Below are 15,789 nucleotides of genomic sequence, written 5' to 3' on the forward strand. Positions count from 1 at the left end.
TAAAATCAACCAGTGTTGAACCAATACTTTGATCAAAGAAGCCCAGCATCCTTTCACTGAAAAATGAAAAAATGAAAAGTAATAAAAATGAACGTTATCATTTACGTTCTTTAGTTGATGTCCAATAACAAGGATTACCTAAGATAACTCCTATATTTCAACACCGATGAAATATTGCAGTTCTCGTTTAAACCTGGAAATATAAAGGCATCCAACTGGATCTGCCATTCTAATTCCCGGGTTTTTAAAATAAGAGATTGTGGGCCCCCTCTAATATCTACTTGAATGTGGTCAATAGCCATAAAATGAAAACTGTGTCCTGCGTTGCTCAATAAATGTTTAGATAGAGCATTATCACTTTTTTTGTTTTTTATAGCGTATATATGTTGGTATATACGGTCGCGAAACCTGCGATCCGTTTTTCCAGCATAATACGCAGGACAACAGTCACACAAACCTATGTATACTATAGATCTTGTATTACAATTCTATTAGAATTCTGAGAACCTTTGTTCTATTGTTCGTAAAAACTGGTATTTTATCACTAGTTCAGGTTTACAGGAAAGATTGGGGGTGTTTCCCTCTTTTGTATACAGAAGAGGAAGTAATCTTAAGGAACTCCTCCAGAGAAATAAGACAGTTGATTTTCACTCTAGACAAAAAGGTACATTTGCTTGGGGTTGCTGTAATTGGTGTAGATACCTTCGGGTAGGGAATTCATTTTCCATTAGGAATAAGAAATACTTCATCAACCACAAAGCCAATTGTAATACAAGATCTATAGTATACATAGCTTTGTGTGACTGTTGTCCTGCGTATTATGTTGGAAAAACGGATCGCAGGTTTCCCGACCGTATATACCAACATACATACGCTATAAAAAACAAAAAAAGTGATAATGCTCTATCTAAACATTTATTGAGCAACGCAGGGCACAGTTTTCATTTTATGGCTATTGACCACATTCAAGTAGATATTAGAGGGGGCCCACAATCTCTTATTTTAGAAACCGGGGAATTAGAATGGCAGATCCAGTTGGATGCCTTTATATTTCCAGGTTTAAACGAGAACTGCAATATTTCATTGGTGTTGAAATATAGGAGTTATCTTAGGTAATCCTTGTTATTGGACATCAACTAAAGAACGTAAATGATAACGTTCATTTTTATTACTTTTCATTTTTTCATTTTTCAGTGAAAGGATGCTGGGCTTCTTTGATCAAAGTATTGGTTCAACACTGGTTGATTTTATGGGCAGAATAGGCATGTAAGATTTCAGCCTTATTGGCTAACTCGCATGAACATCTTGTTTATGTTTTAGTTTATTATTACTTTGGAGGATTCTAAAGTGTTTACATTTGATTTGTTAGACATATAGCTGGTTGTTTTTCTTGTGTAATTGTTGCTTGACTCTTATAGAGTCGAAATTAATTTTGCGTACACGATACACACATTTTATTATTGTTGATGAGGAAGTGACATCAGTGGGTGTCACTATTATTGTTTTAAATCCTGAAGAGTTGGCGCTCTTTTTTATGCTGAGGAAGCTTCTGCAAGGACAGAAGCGAAAACGCTCTTTGTGTAATAATAAATTTGCGTTACAGTTTGGCAGCTTGACTCCTGGAAGCATTTATTTTATTTTTTCAACAGTTTACTTTTTCGTTTTGGGTTGCAGCATACCTGAATGAATGAAGTTTTATTTGTTTAATTAATTGATTTAGTATATAAAAAGATGGAATTAAGTAAGCTGGTCATCTGATGAAGTCAATGGTAATGACGAAAATGCTGGTGTTTGTTTTATGAAGGCGTTCATGGTGGAACTGTTTTTGCTATTGTCGTTTTATTTTGAGTGAATATAATACATTTTTTAATAAGTGGACGTTCATCGTAAATCCTGCTTTTCTTTGGTTTTGGAGTCTATTTGGGCAGTTATTCCACCTTCTTTGGATTTCCTGGTGTTTTTTGGTGGAACAGCGATGGATGACTCACCACTTCCTGATCCAAAGAGACCGGATGAATCAGGGCAAACGCGTAAACTGATTGGCCAACTTACGGCCCTGATTGAACTACTTACTCCACTTAGTCAATCGTTAGTGGAGATTCACAGTAACGTAAACCAATTACGAAGCAACAGAACCGAAGGGTGTAATGCTCAGAGTGGAGCTGGTAACGGAAAGCAAGGAGAGCTTATTGGCGTGGTTTCAGACGTCGGCGACCTTGGGGAAACCAGTAATGGAGCTTTTAATGCCACTGCCACTCCGGTTTTATTTAAGGCATTAGAGAAAAGAACTGACTCTAACAGAGGTAATAACCTCGAACATGAACATAACTCTAGTCACGATAGAGTTACCAACTCAGGTACTGTGTTCTCTAATAAATATAAAGACTATGGATTGGGTACGGGCTAAATATATGTTCAAGATTCACAGTAATGGCAAACAAGACTGTTTTAGTGATACGTATAGAAACAAAATTGACAAGCTTTCAAAATTGATGTACAAATTTAAGACATTGGATATAGAAAACGAGTATTTGAAAGAATGTATATCGAAGGAAATTGTCCCAAAGGGACTACGAGTATTTAAATGTCCCAGCAATGTTATTATGGGTTCAGTGTTTCACAAGAAACTCAGAGGTGTTTAATAAATGTGGTATTGACGTTTTAAGATTGATAATTAAGGAAAACACCAAATATCAAGAAGCTATACAAAAAGATATTAATGACCTGGACCAGCATATTAAAGATGATTTATTTTTTTCTATTAAAGAGGAGAAAGAAAAATATTTTGATATTAGAAAAAACATAGACCATAAGTGTGAGGATTTAGTTAATTGGAAAATAAAAAATTTGGAGAGGGATATCAAGGAATATGATAGTCATACATGCTACCCTATTCCTAGTAAAAAACATTTTAATTACAATAATGGATACAAATATAATACTGACTAGACTAATCTTGTCAATCAAGAAGGTGAAGGATATTTTTAAGGAGAAGGTGATCAGAATTACGAATCAGCATTTCCACTTTTACGTAGGTCGTTGAGGCTGAGGAATAAACAAGGCCCACAGCAGCCAAATTTTCCAAGGGGGGGGGGAGGCGAAATATTAAGGGTCCCCCACCCCATACCACTATACACAATTGTGATGAGATAGTAGCGGATGGTATTAAGTATACATATAATAATTTTACTATTTATAATTTTAGTGATCTTGATATAGAAAAGGAACATTTTAGCTTGTTTTCCTAAGGCCTAAAATTTATACCATTTAGAAAAGGGGACATAAATAGTTTATTGAATATAAAAAAATTTTTAAGAAAAGTGAATTTAAGTATTACGTTCCCTAACAATAGGGTCCAAACTTATGGAGAATTGAAAAGGAAGAGTACTTACAAACCCCCCTTTACACCCCCAATTGAAAAATGTGGAGAAATTAATAAAAACTGAAGTGAGACAACAGGAAAGTAAAATAGGATATAAACCTAATTTAAGTAAAAAGAAAAGTGAATTGATGTATGAAATAAAGGAAAACAGAAAAATTAGGGTGATGAAACCCGATAAAGGGGGTGGGGTAGTAATTATGGATAGTATCCTATATGAGAGTAAAATTAATACAGTTTTATGGGATGAATCTAGATACTCTGTTTCTTTAAATTAAATGAATATAGCCTATAATAAAATCGATATGAGTTTGCAAAATATGTTTGATGAAGAATTAAGAATTATAATACCTTTAAATATTTAAAAGTAGATAAACCTAGAACTCCCACTATATTTGGCATTCCTAAGACCCACAAAAGTGAAAGTGATCCTCCCCTTAGACCGATTGTTTCGGCTGAGGGGTCTAAAACCTACACTTTAGCCAAATATGTTGATAAGAAATTTAAAAATTTATGGATGAGAAGGACGTCTGTATTGAGAGATTCTTGGGATTTGTTGAGGGAAATTCCAGACAAATTTGATCAGGAAAATCTCATTTTTATTACCATAGACATTATTGATTTGTTCTCTTCTATTCCATACAAGGAAGGTAAAGAAATGTTTGAAGAAATAATATATGAAGATCCTTCCTCGACACAAAATGATGAGCTAATAAACATTTGGCTGATGGATTTAATTTTGAAAAATAATTTTATTTATTTCAATGGGGAATTTTTTCAACAGATGCAGGGGGTAGCGATGGGGGCAGCTTGTGCCCCCACCTTTGCAAACTTAATTCTTGCCAAATGGGAGGAGAAATATATATTCTGAATTTAACAATTGTTGGACTCTGTATCGAAGTTTTTTGGGTGACATAGTGATTTTTTGGGTAGCTGGAAGAGAAATATTTGACGAATTTATGAAATACATGGGGGACACAACTAGTTTCTTGAAATTCACTCACAATATATCTGATTTTAACTTACAGTACTTGGATATAGAAATTTATAAAGATGAACAAAGTTTAAAAACTAAAATATTTAGGAAGGCTACTTTCTGTAATTCTTTTTTACATTATGAAAGTGCACATCCTTTTCACTGTAAGAGAAATATTGTGAAAGGACAGTTTGTCAGAGGTAGCCGTATGACAAGTTCAGATGCTGACTTTGTTAAAGAATGTGAGCTATTGGAAAAATGTTTTTAGAGAGAGGTTATCCCTTGGATTTTATTAGACAAATAAGGGATGAAGTAGAGAAAGGGAGATTGGATAAGTTTTGTCCCATTCAAAAGATGAAGGAAAATAATAAAGTAATAATAAGGAACAGGAAGGAGATGGATTCCAACAGGCCTTAATATTAGAATGCAGTGGTTTAAATAATAGGATCAAAAACATTTTTTTAAAAGAATGGGAGAAGTTTGTCTCCCTTTCTGATGTAGAGAATTTAGCTAATATATCAGAGAAAGTGATATACAAGAATTCACAGAATATTAGATCTATAATAGAAAATAAACACAAAGCAAATTCCAATAAGAAAAGGATAGGTACCTACAAATGTAGTCATTGTACTCAATGTACATACATTTTGAATAGTGATAGTTTTTATTTAGAAAGTAGAAGTAAGATGGTATAGTTTTGAATACTATAATTGTGAATCTAAAGGTATAGTATATTTAGCTATTTGTGAGAACTGTGGATCCTTCTATGTAGGAAAGACGGAAAGGAAACCAAAAAGAAGGATCTACGAACACATATATGAAATATCAGTGGGTAGGGAAAGTAATGCTTTATTTAAACATTCAAAAGTATGCCCCAAATACAAATTTAAATTTATGGTTTTGGAACAAGTAAAAGGTGATATTAGGGGGGGACTATGGGAGGAAAAAATAGAGTTCAGAGAACTATGGTGGCAAGTTACTCTGGAAGCAGACAAACCCCTGGTTTAAATGATTGTGTTTCTATTTTACCGCTATTAAAATTAAGGTCTGCAAAACTTTGAATAGGATAAAGTGAATTGTAATAATATAAATGACCACTATAGGGCATTAGTATCGTAACGCAATATTAACAGCAGTGCTGAACATTTTTTATGGCTCAAAAACATTTTTTTAATACAATGAATATTTATATGATCAAAGTTTTTAATAATCAATATTGATATAAAGAATCTTAGAGGAGATTAAATAAATTATATGATTATATTTATTTGATTTTCTTTGGTATATAATGTAAATATTTTATACATTAATTATTGGCAGCTAATGTTATTGGTCTATTTAAATGAATGAAGTTTTATATGTTTAATTGATTTAGTATATAAAAAGATGGAATTAAGTAAGCTGGTCATCTGATGAAGTCAATAGTAATGACGAAAACGCTGGTGTTTGTTTTATGAAGGCGTTCATGGTGAAACTGTTTTTGCTATTGTCGTTTTATTTTGAGTGAATATAATATATTTTTTTTAATAAGTGGACGTTGTTCATCATAAATCCTGCTTTTCTTTGGTTTTTGATGTATTTATGTTGGTACTAAAAAAAGCATAACCCTTATCAAATGGATCTCCTTTGAGAAAAAATGTAAAGTATTTATTTTGTAGGCTGTAGAAGTAATTTGTGTTCGGGTGGTGAGAGACATGTTAGACCAATAACATTAACCTTCAGTTTCTGATATTGAACATTCTTCTTGTGTACATGAGAACATTTAATACCTTAAGAGGCAGTTTTTCATTAAATAGTTATGTTTAGTAGTGGTGAGCATAGTAGAGGAGAGCAAAAATTGTCACAAGCTGGTAGAAATCAGAAGTTGAGAATTAAGATGTCCTTGTTTATTGCAGGTATAGCTAAATCACATGGTTAACTCATTCCCTCCAATGGACCCCTGGAAGATTGTACCATGACTTCCAGTGGCCAGAGCCTAAGCTTTTTGATTAAGTCAGTGTCCTCACATTTCAAACAAATGTGAACCCATGGCAAGGCAAGCCACTTGGTGAACCTTGGCTGTAGATGATTGTCACTGTTGAAGTGACACTCCAACCCCATGGGGAAAAAGGGATTGTGTATGGATGGTTCATATCTCTGGAACCATATGGGTTACTCAGCAAGTGTAAATGACGAACTCTTCCGTGCACACTTTTTTTACTGGTAGTATTTTTAGTTCTAGGTTTTTAAACCGGTTTTTATATTTCACAGTAAACATGGTGGCAAAATTAACTGAAACAGATAAAACCAGGAACTGGAGCAAATAACAGTCGAAAAAAGGTCTGAACAAAGGTTTAATCCAAGTGTTTTAAGCACTTTTCGTCAGCCTCAATAGCTGACTTCTTCAGAATTTCAGGATTTGTTTCTGAAGAAGTCGGCTATTAAGGCTGACGAAAAGTGCTTAAAACACTTGGATTAAACCTTTGTTCAGACCTTTTTTCGACTGTCATTTGCTCCAGTTCCTGGTTTTATCTGTTACAGTAAACATAGTAACTGAAATTGGTAATGTTTTGTAAACGGCTTACAGTATCTCAGCAACCACTCAAGATGTGCGCGCACACACACTCTGTTAGTATTTTGTTTATCCAGCAGAGAGCTTTGATATAACACTAAGCAATTCTGTTTATGCTACTTGACTGAGATATTTAGAATAGCATGACATTTATGACAGCAATTAATATTTTTACCTGCACTGGACAGAGATCAAGTATGAAATCAGTTGCATTTGCCATTGTGTAAGCTTTAAGATGAAATATTTTTAATACTGTATGTAACATAGTTTTAAAATTAATGTAAATATGAACAATGTTTGACCCCAAGAACTGTCTGTAGGATGCAGCTGCAGAAGCACCTACAGGTATCACCCGATGAGTTAGACTAATATGCTGATAGTTGCTTTTTTCATTCTGTTCCTTTTTTTTTTCTGTCATACAGATCAGCGAGATTACATATGTGAGTACTGCGCCCGAGCATTTAAAAGCTCTCATAACCTTGCTGTACACAGGATGATCCATACTGGCGAGAAGCCTCTTCAGTAAGTATTGCTTGGTATACAAAAGCGCGACTGTATCATTTCAGTCTTTTTTGAATCTACTGATGATTGGCATATGGAGGACTGATAAGGTGAAAGCTTTTTGTTGATGCTTTTAACACCATGTATGATGTAGCATTTTATTGTAACTTTGAGGAGATTGGTAGTACACACACACACATATATATATATATATATATATATATATATATATATATATATATATATATATATATAGCAGTTCTCGCATGCCAGCTGATCCTATTTTCATGAGTTGGATTAGGACATCTCTGGGTCCATTTCAGTCTGTTTACAGTAGCAAGACTTTGGTCACTTTTCAGAATATTAAAGGTACTTAGTCAAATTGCAGTGTGCAGCGATGTAACATATTAATCATAGTATTAATTGCTGTAGTTTTAAGATCTTCTGCATGCAAGTAGCCCGACTTTCCAGAGCTTTACCTTTCCCCAGGGTTTTGCCAAGGCCTTCCCACCATAACACAAAGATGTCATTGGTATAAGAGGTTCATTAACTTGGCACTGTGTTCAGATCTTTTCTGCCATATGTTCTGTGAGGTAGTCATACTGCTTCCAGGAGCCAAGTAAGTACATCATAGCAGATTTCTGTTTACTTTTGTTGCTGCAGATATAATCAATGTCTAAACGGAATTTAGTTCAGAAGTTTTTGTGAAATGTAGTGTGTGTGGCAAGCAAATCCCCAACACTGACTTCCAGAGTCAGTCAGTGCATATTTTACTTTGATCCATAGCATACCATGGACTCATGTCTGCATTCTTTTTCACCTTAAGGACAATCTAAAGAAGGTGTCATTCTCTCTTGTAGTTTGCAACAGAAGGAGCACGTCTGGTTGCATGCTGCTTCAGGTAACCTTCTACCAAAAAAAAAAAACAAAAGATGCACTCCAGCAAAAGACATGAAGAGAAGAATCAGGAGACCACAGACGTCCTGTTGTAGATGAGTCTTGTCGTCTCTGGGTGTGATTAATCCTGATGTAGAGAGAGATCTTTCCAGTCCCCTACTTCTGAGTCCATCTCTGCTGAGGTCACTGGGCAACTGCTGTGCTGACCTTCAAGCTGTCAGCGTCTCACATGTCTTCCCAGATAGGTATATCTACTGTGCCTATGGAAGATCCTTTGGTTTCAGAGGGTCATATCCTCATTCCCGAAGGGTAACATGGGATCCTTGGGTTTTTTTTTCACAAGGGGATTCCTGGAGACCAGATTAAGTCATTTACCTTTAACCCCAGATCACCAGCATAGCCATTCCAAAAACCACAATGCACAGACAAGACATGGAAAACTAAACTAGTGCCTGTCAGCTTGCCTGGTTCAAATTTGGGTAGTTCTTCAACACACCCATTTTCTAGGCTTCCACTGATTTTATTGTATTGGCTGGAGTTTCATTTTTCAAATGCAAAAGTCCAGACTAGAAATATCAGTGCCCCCCGCCCGAAAAAAGAGAAGGGTGGAACCTCCACCTGAGGAGTCTAGTTTTCCTTGGACTCAGGCAGAGGAACAGTTTTATATGGGCCATATCCCTTCTGTTGACGCTTAGGAACCAGGCACCCTTCCCTCTTGTCTCTGTTCCAGAGAATGTTTCCTGGGGGGTGGGGGCACCTTTCATAGAATGAAGTTTTTTTTGTTTGTTTGTTTGTTTTTTTTAAATGAGACACTAAGGAATATTTAGGGGACCAGCTGAGATGCTGTGCTTATATGGTCCTGCTTGAACCCAGCCAGGTACTCTAGAGAATGTTTTCACGTATGCATCCTTCCACCCTACTTCATGGAAACCTGGCCATTTGTATAGGGTCAAGGATTCCCACAAGTTCCTTTATATATAAAAAAAAAAAATTCTTTGTGTGATCTGTTTCTTTGACCTCACTCAACTACACGCAAGTGAGACAGGGTGCTCGGACCAAACCAAATGTAATCAGAAGCACCAAAAAGAGTCCAGCACCATTTGGGAGATAATTGAAATTAAGCTTTAATGTGACAGAACAACAAAAATAGCAAACTTACAGCCTTCTTCAATGCATTCAGTGCACTGAAGCAGATTGTAAGTTTGCTATTTTTGCTGTTCTGTCACATTAAATCCTAATTTCAACTATCTCCCAAATGGTGCTGGACTCTTCTTGGTGCTTGTGATCTGTTTCTTTCCCTGGTCTCTGGCAATGGAGCAACCTCAGATTCGTGCTGAAGTTGAGAACTAAGGCAGAGGAGATACAGGGTAAGGATCTGTAGTAGTAGATGCTTGAACCTCGGTTTTTAGGTTCATAGTAAAAGAAAAAAAAAAAAAGCCTAAAACCTCCAGCTCACTTTATTAAACTATGTAATAAAACATATAACGCATTGAGCAGTTATGTCTACTAATGTAGACTTCGGATGACAGATGGTATCTAAAACTTCCTTTAAATAGTCAATTGATAGTTACATGACCTCAGTCAATTCAGCTACTTTCTCTTAACTTGCACTTAAAGTTGATGGTATTGTTAAGTTCTGGTGCAACACAAGCATTCAGTTTAACCTGCCAGAATTAGAATTCAATATACTTTCCACATTACTTTCATGAATATCTAAACATAAAGCATCTAATGCACAAAAATAGAACATTTACATCCCCAGCATATTAATGCATGTTTAACCAGTTAAATGTATTCTTACTCTTTTTCACACTGCAGTGCTCATAAATTCTTTCATTAACTTCCTAACAATTTTGCTTAAGTAAAATTGCAGAGCATATAGACCAATTTGTAGTGTAAAGCACACTTTTGGGCATACAGTTAAAAATCCTTGGAGAGAGAGATCTTTTGCCATTTATAATACAGCTTGTCCTATCTTTCTTAATATAACTTAGTTGACAGCAAAAGCCTCATGGAAATGCCTCTCTAACACCATTCTCTTTCAGTGATTGTTTATTAAATAACTCTTTGAAACTCAAAACATCATATGTTTATAAAATTCTGCTTAGTATCACTTTTTTTCTTCAAATTAATTTATTTTAATATTTCCAATTATTATGAATACTTTTAATTACTGAAGTGTTCATAGTAAAAGGTAAAACGATAGAAACATGAGACTGCACATTATGTGCACCAGTACTTTCTTTAAAGTCTACTACAATGGCTGGCTCTATACCTGTAATTTCTACCATTCATAACTTTCTAAAACAAAGTTTCAGGACAACCTCTTTTTCTAAGCAGCTTAATTTTAATTCTTATATCTACCAAAATATGCATTTAACACTGTCAGTCTGATTATTCTAATGGTCACTTTTAATATTTTTCTTTAAATGTATTGGATGCATACTGTTACAGTGGAGGAAATTATTAATCTATCAGTTTTCATTCATTCCTCAACTAATGGATTCAGATCTGATCCCCTGATCAGATGCTGCTGTTTCACCATCTGGTGGCCATCAAAAACTCTTGAGCGCCTTCCCTACCCTTAACACACCAAACCCTAACATCTCTCGGATCTCATTTGATACTTCTGCGTCTAGACGTGGTTGCTTTCAGCTGTCAGGTGTAGAGTGGGAGATGAGTCTATTTTGATATTTCTAATCAAAAAATTATTTACGACTACTTATTTAATCTTTAGTTTTTTCATTGTTGTCTCTGCTGTAGTCCTATTTTCATACACTTTTGAGTGTACTGTTTCTGCCATTGTTGGCAGGCCTAGCCTTCCTTTCCTATTCCCTTTACACTTGGTGTATACTTGCTTACTTACCATAGTTGTTAGTTTTTTTCCTTTTTACAAAACTTTTGTATTTCTTCTTTACCGTTATTGGTATTTAACCTTTCCTCTATTTAAAAAAAAAATTAGTTTAGTATTTCTGTTATTGCTATAGTTTTCTTTCAGAATGTCCGAAAAAGGTCCTTCAGGATTTAAAAAGTGCTGTAAGTGTGGGCATAAGTTGCATTATTCTGATGCTCACAATCTGTGTCTCTGTTGCTTGGGTCTGGATAATTTGCAGCAGGATTGCAGCATCTGTTGTGGATTCAACCCATGAGCGCTAGCTGATAGGCAAAACAAATTGATTTTGAAAGGCTTGCTGTCAACTTTAATTTTTGAAGCCATTACTGAGGTTAAATCCCCCAAACACAAAGCTAGAGAACCTACAAAAAGGTCTAAACCTTCTGAGTTTTCAGCCTCTTCTTCCTCAGAACCTAAGAAGAGAGAAATCTGATCTGAACTTACGGTCTGACCACCATCGGATTTAACCAAATCTATTCCATATCTTACACCCTCTGATCCGAAATCTTTACCAAGGACTGCTTATTCTCCTAGCTTAGATCCAGTCCCATCCAGGGTGTCTTCTCCTTTTTTTAGAGAGGTGCTCCAAATTGCCATCCCTAGTGTCATCTTATTCCTGCAAGAGTTTCACGGAAGCAGATGTGGAGAGAATGATGAGGAAATTCTTCATGGCGCAGTTTCAGGTAGGAGTTCTTGTGGTTCCTACCTCATCGGGTCAGGAAGTCAGATAGTCTACCACTCCACCTATTACAACTCCTTTTCTAATCCAATCTGTTGTTTGAGTCCTCTGATTCAAACATTCCAGGTCCATCTGCTTTGGATCCCGAAGAAAGCACCTTCTTCGGATCCAAGTACTGCTCTGAGTGCACTGACTCCAAAATGCTCACTGTGAGTGCACTGACTCCGAAATGCTCAGAGCCGAGGCAGCCCTGACAGATACAGGAGGTTGAAGTTGACTTCGAGGTTTTTGGAGCCATCTCTTAGTCTCTGAGCCTCAGCACTGGACAGCTCAGCTCTGACTTCCACCTCTGGTGAGTTGTTCTTGGAGTGGAGGGAGGTGATGGGTCAGAAACTTCCTTTCTCTGCTTAGTTGTCTTCCTTCTCTCAGGAGTAAACTGCCTTTGAGTGTTCTGTACTCCAGCAGGTCATATGGGTCCTACCCCCTTGGAATCCACCCTCTGCATCTCAAATTACTTTGCATCATGATCCTCAACATTCTATTCCACAGGGACAGCCAGCTCAAAGTTTCCGGACTACCCAGCAGGGTGTCCTAATTTCTTCTGACACTTCACCGGACCATCCCACCAAGGAAGTCCCTAGGAAGAGGAAGCGCAGAAGGCGGCAGTAGGACTCTCCTCAAGAGTTGGTCACTGAGGATACTGATTTCTATGGTGAGGGGTCCCAAAATCATCACCCAATGATGTCTCATTTGGAGACGTTCTTGATCTTTAAGCAGAACGCTGGTCTTCCCATGACCCTTCAACAGAGGAATCAGTAATTCTGGAAGCCTTCAGTTCTGCCCATCTACCTCCTGGGTTACTCCACTTGCCGATGAGCTTATTAACTTGGTCGCTGGGTGTGGAAGGAACCTGAGTTGAGCCAATCTGCAAGAGGCCAGACCAGATTCTGGCAGCACAGTTTTGGGGTATGGGGGTGCCAGTAGATGCCATGGTTTTGGCGGCAGCTACAAAGAAGGCACTTTCAGAACAGAGTTCCACTGCCCATTCTCCTTATAGAGGCTAGGGTGTTACATTTGGGAAGTGTGTTTATGCTTCAGTGACTTTTGTAGGTCGATTGCTGAACTGTGTGACACATTGCATGAGGCATCAGAGAGATTTCATGAAAGAACTATCAAAGTGCATTTCTGGAACCAAAACTGCTGAGGCTCAATCTTCAGTAGTCTCAGTTGGCTACCCTACAAGATGCATCTAATTCATCCATGAGGAGCTTATCGCATACTGCCGAAGGTGCCTCAAGGGCCGCGGGTTCAGGCATTTCTTTAAGGAGGCATGCCTGGATACACCTGTGATTTTATGGAGCCCTTCAAGTACTCCTTCAGTGATACTTCTTTTGACGGCTCACCTTTGTCCCCAAGTGAAGGGGACACTGTCCAGGTGTGAAAAAGATGAAAAGACGCTGTCTGCAGTGGGCGTGTGTTTTTTGACCCTCTCAAAGAACCTTTTCCAGGAATCGACAGAGAGGTATTAAAATGCTGCAGTATTCATCATGTAATGGAGTTTGCCTCTAGCTGGCTTGCACGTCCGGCCAGTATACAAAAGACTAAATGCTACTGTAAGGTACATGTGACACCGCATATCATCTTGCATACGTCAGCTATGAAGAGATTTCTGGTATAAAGCAGACGTCAGCATGTACCCACCTCAGAACTTTTCTGCTGCCTCTTCAGGCGCCTGCTCCAGACGTTCACTTGCCAGATTAGTGGTTCAGATAAGTACTCTGTAGGGGTTTTCTTTTTAAAAAATATTTGGCTGCGTTTTTTTTTTCCGGTGATTTCATGTCAACTGGGAAAGGCAAGTGTCAGTGTGGGAGGCAGATTCTTCATAAGAACTCGCATGAACTCTGCTTGTTCTGTCTAGGCCCAGTCCACGACCATACCTCTTGTGCTATTTGTAAGTTGTTTGTCCCAAAAATCCTTAGGAGCCATTTAGCTTCTCATACCCTGTACTTAGAGAACCAATGTCTTAAAATGTTTAGCGTGCGAGATGCAGGTTGCACCCTCTTTTCTGAGCATCCTTTCTGAGGCTGATGTAGGCCCAGAGGCCATACCGGAGATGGTGGATGTCCCTTCGGTGGATACCACAGGGGAAGCCCTGGAGTCCACCAGCACGTCTGTAAGGAATTTGCAAGTGACCGACTCTGGTGAAAGGGAGAAACCACAGCTTATTTCCAAAGGCCTGCAGGCATCACCCAAATCACTGTGTGGGAGGATGTGCTTGCGGACATTGTGGAGTGCGGGCCAGTGTTGAGCCCATCCACCTTCCATCACATGGAAACTCTTAAGGAGAAAAAACTAAACACGTTGCTCCTGTTCCACAGGAACAAGATCCTGATTGGCAGGCTTTTTCACAAAGCCTGTTCAGTGCCTTCATGACCCTACATCAACCTTCTCCTACTCCTGTTCCCCTTCAGGCCTTCTCTCCATCCACTGCCTTCAGGAGGACGTCTACTGACACCTTTTCAGATGAAGAGGAATCTTCAGGAGATGCGTCTTTGGCTTACTCCACCCAAATAGCTTCCCCTTCTGGGTTATGCTTCTTCCGAGGAAGAGTCTTAATGGTTCGGATTCCTGTGTAGAGGATATTGCCTTTGGGGAAACTATCTTGGAAATGAAAGAGTTTTCCAGTGGGACTGCTGTCAAGTTTCGGATATACAAAAGAGATCATATGATCTCTTGCAGATGGATTCTCCTTCCCCTTCCACCATTCCCCAACTTCTACCAACCTTTTTGGATGCATTTACAGCTGCATCTGAAAGCCTGGCCACTCAACCTTCTATTCCCAAGTGTCCTAATAAGTTTTACAAGATGCTTGAGGACTCAGAATTCCTCTTCAAATCCCATTCTGCAGACCCAGCTACCATTTCAGTCTCAGCTGATAAGGTATTCAAATTACTGTTTACTTCCTCTTTACTGCCCTCTGATAAAGAGAGCAAAGTTGTGGAGAGGCTGGGGGAAAAAGTGTACACCTCTGTCACTCTGGCTTTCAGGACAATTAATTATCAAACTCACATGACCATATACACTCTAGCTATCCCATCAAATACATGAAAGTTCCTGTCAAAGATCCCAGCCTCTCCTACCAAAACTAAACATCATCCTCAACTCCTCTGCCCAGGTTACTAGGCATTCTGTCAAGTGCAGATGTTCTTCGTGTTTCACTGTTGCAGTCATCACATTTGGGTTATCCCTGCCAAGGTAGCCCTCGGCTGGCCCGAATTCCAGAGACTTAGTTTTTATGCGTCGGTTGCTGTCGCTTGAGGACTGACGTCATATCGTCACTAGTATAAAGTAAGGCAAGCCGACGATATTACACCAGTCTTTCTTGCCATGGAGCCCTTGGCAGAAGCAGTTTGCACGAGTGCTGTTCGGCCGCTACCTGAGTTTTCCTTTCTGAATTGAAGTTGAAGTCTTTTAAATCTAAGTACCCCGTTGGGGATCCTTTTTTCTTGCAGTAACCGATGTCAGAAAAATTTAATTGTCTAGCCTGTGGAAAGCAAATACCACACCGAGACTTCCACTCTTACTGCATCACTTGTTTAGGCCCAGACCACAACGTCCCTCGTTATTGCTTCTGTGCTTTGTTCAATGCCAGAACTGTCCATCGTCGGGCCCTTATTGTAACCAGATATTTTCATTTATATTCCTCAAATTCCTATGGCTTTGATAAGCCATCCAACAGCAGATCTCCCGAAAAAACATTTATATAGAGACAGACCGCACAGGTCCATACCTAACGACGTTTCCGTTAAGCTAGTCATCAGTCCTCCAGTACTCAGTGAGGTGCTTTCGCAGCCCCTGATGCCTTGTCAGTTGATTCGCAGGCTGCTACCGAGACCCTTTCAGAGTCCGGTAT

General features: G+C 38.2%; 1 protein-coding gene across 3 annotated transcripts in view; it reads left to right on the top strand.

Annotated features, from left to right (window-relative positions):
- ZFP91 (ZFP91 zinc finger protein, atypical E3 ubiquitin ligase) overlaps positions 1-15,789 on the top strand; it is a 1,914,309-nt gene that overhangs the window by 1,688,066 nt on the left and 210,454 nt on the right. For all 3 annotated transcript variants that reach the window (XM_044084130.1, XM_044084129.1, XM_044084128.1), the window contains one exon: positions 7,329-7,428. In XM_044084130.1, the coding sequence (XP_043940065.1) occupies positions 7,329-7,428 (100 nt within the window). The remainder of the gene's footprint in view (positions 1-7,328; positions 7,429-15,789) is intronic.

Source organism: Protopterus annectens, chromosome 9.part0 (assembly GCF_019279795.1).
Source record: "Protopterus annectens isolate FY-2018-M chromosome 9.part0, PAN1.0, whole genome shotgun sequence".
In the NCBI taxonomy this organism is placed as follows: domain Eukaryota; kingdom Metazoa; phylum Chordata; order Ceratodontiformes; family Protopteridae; genus Protopterus; species Protopterus annectens.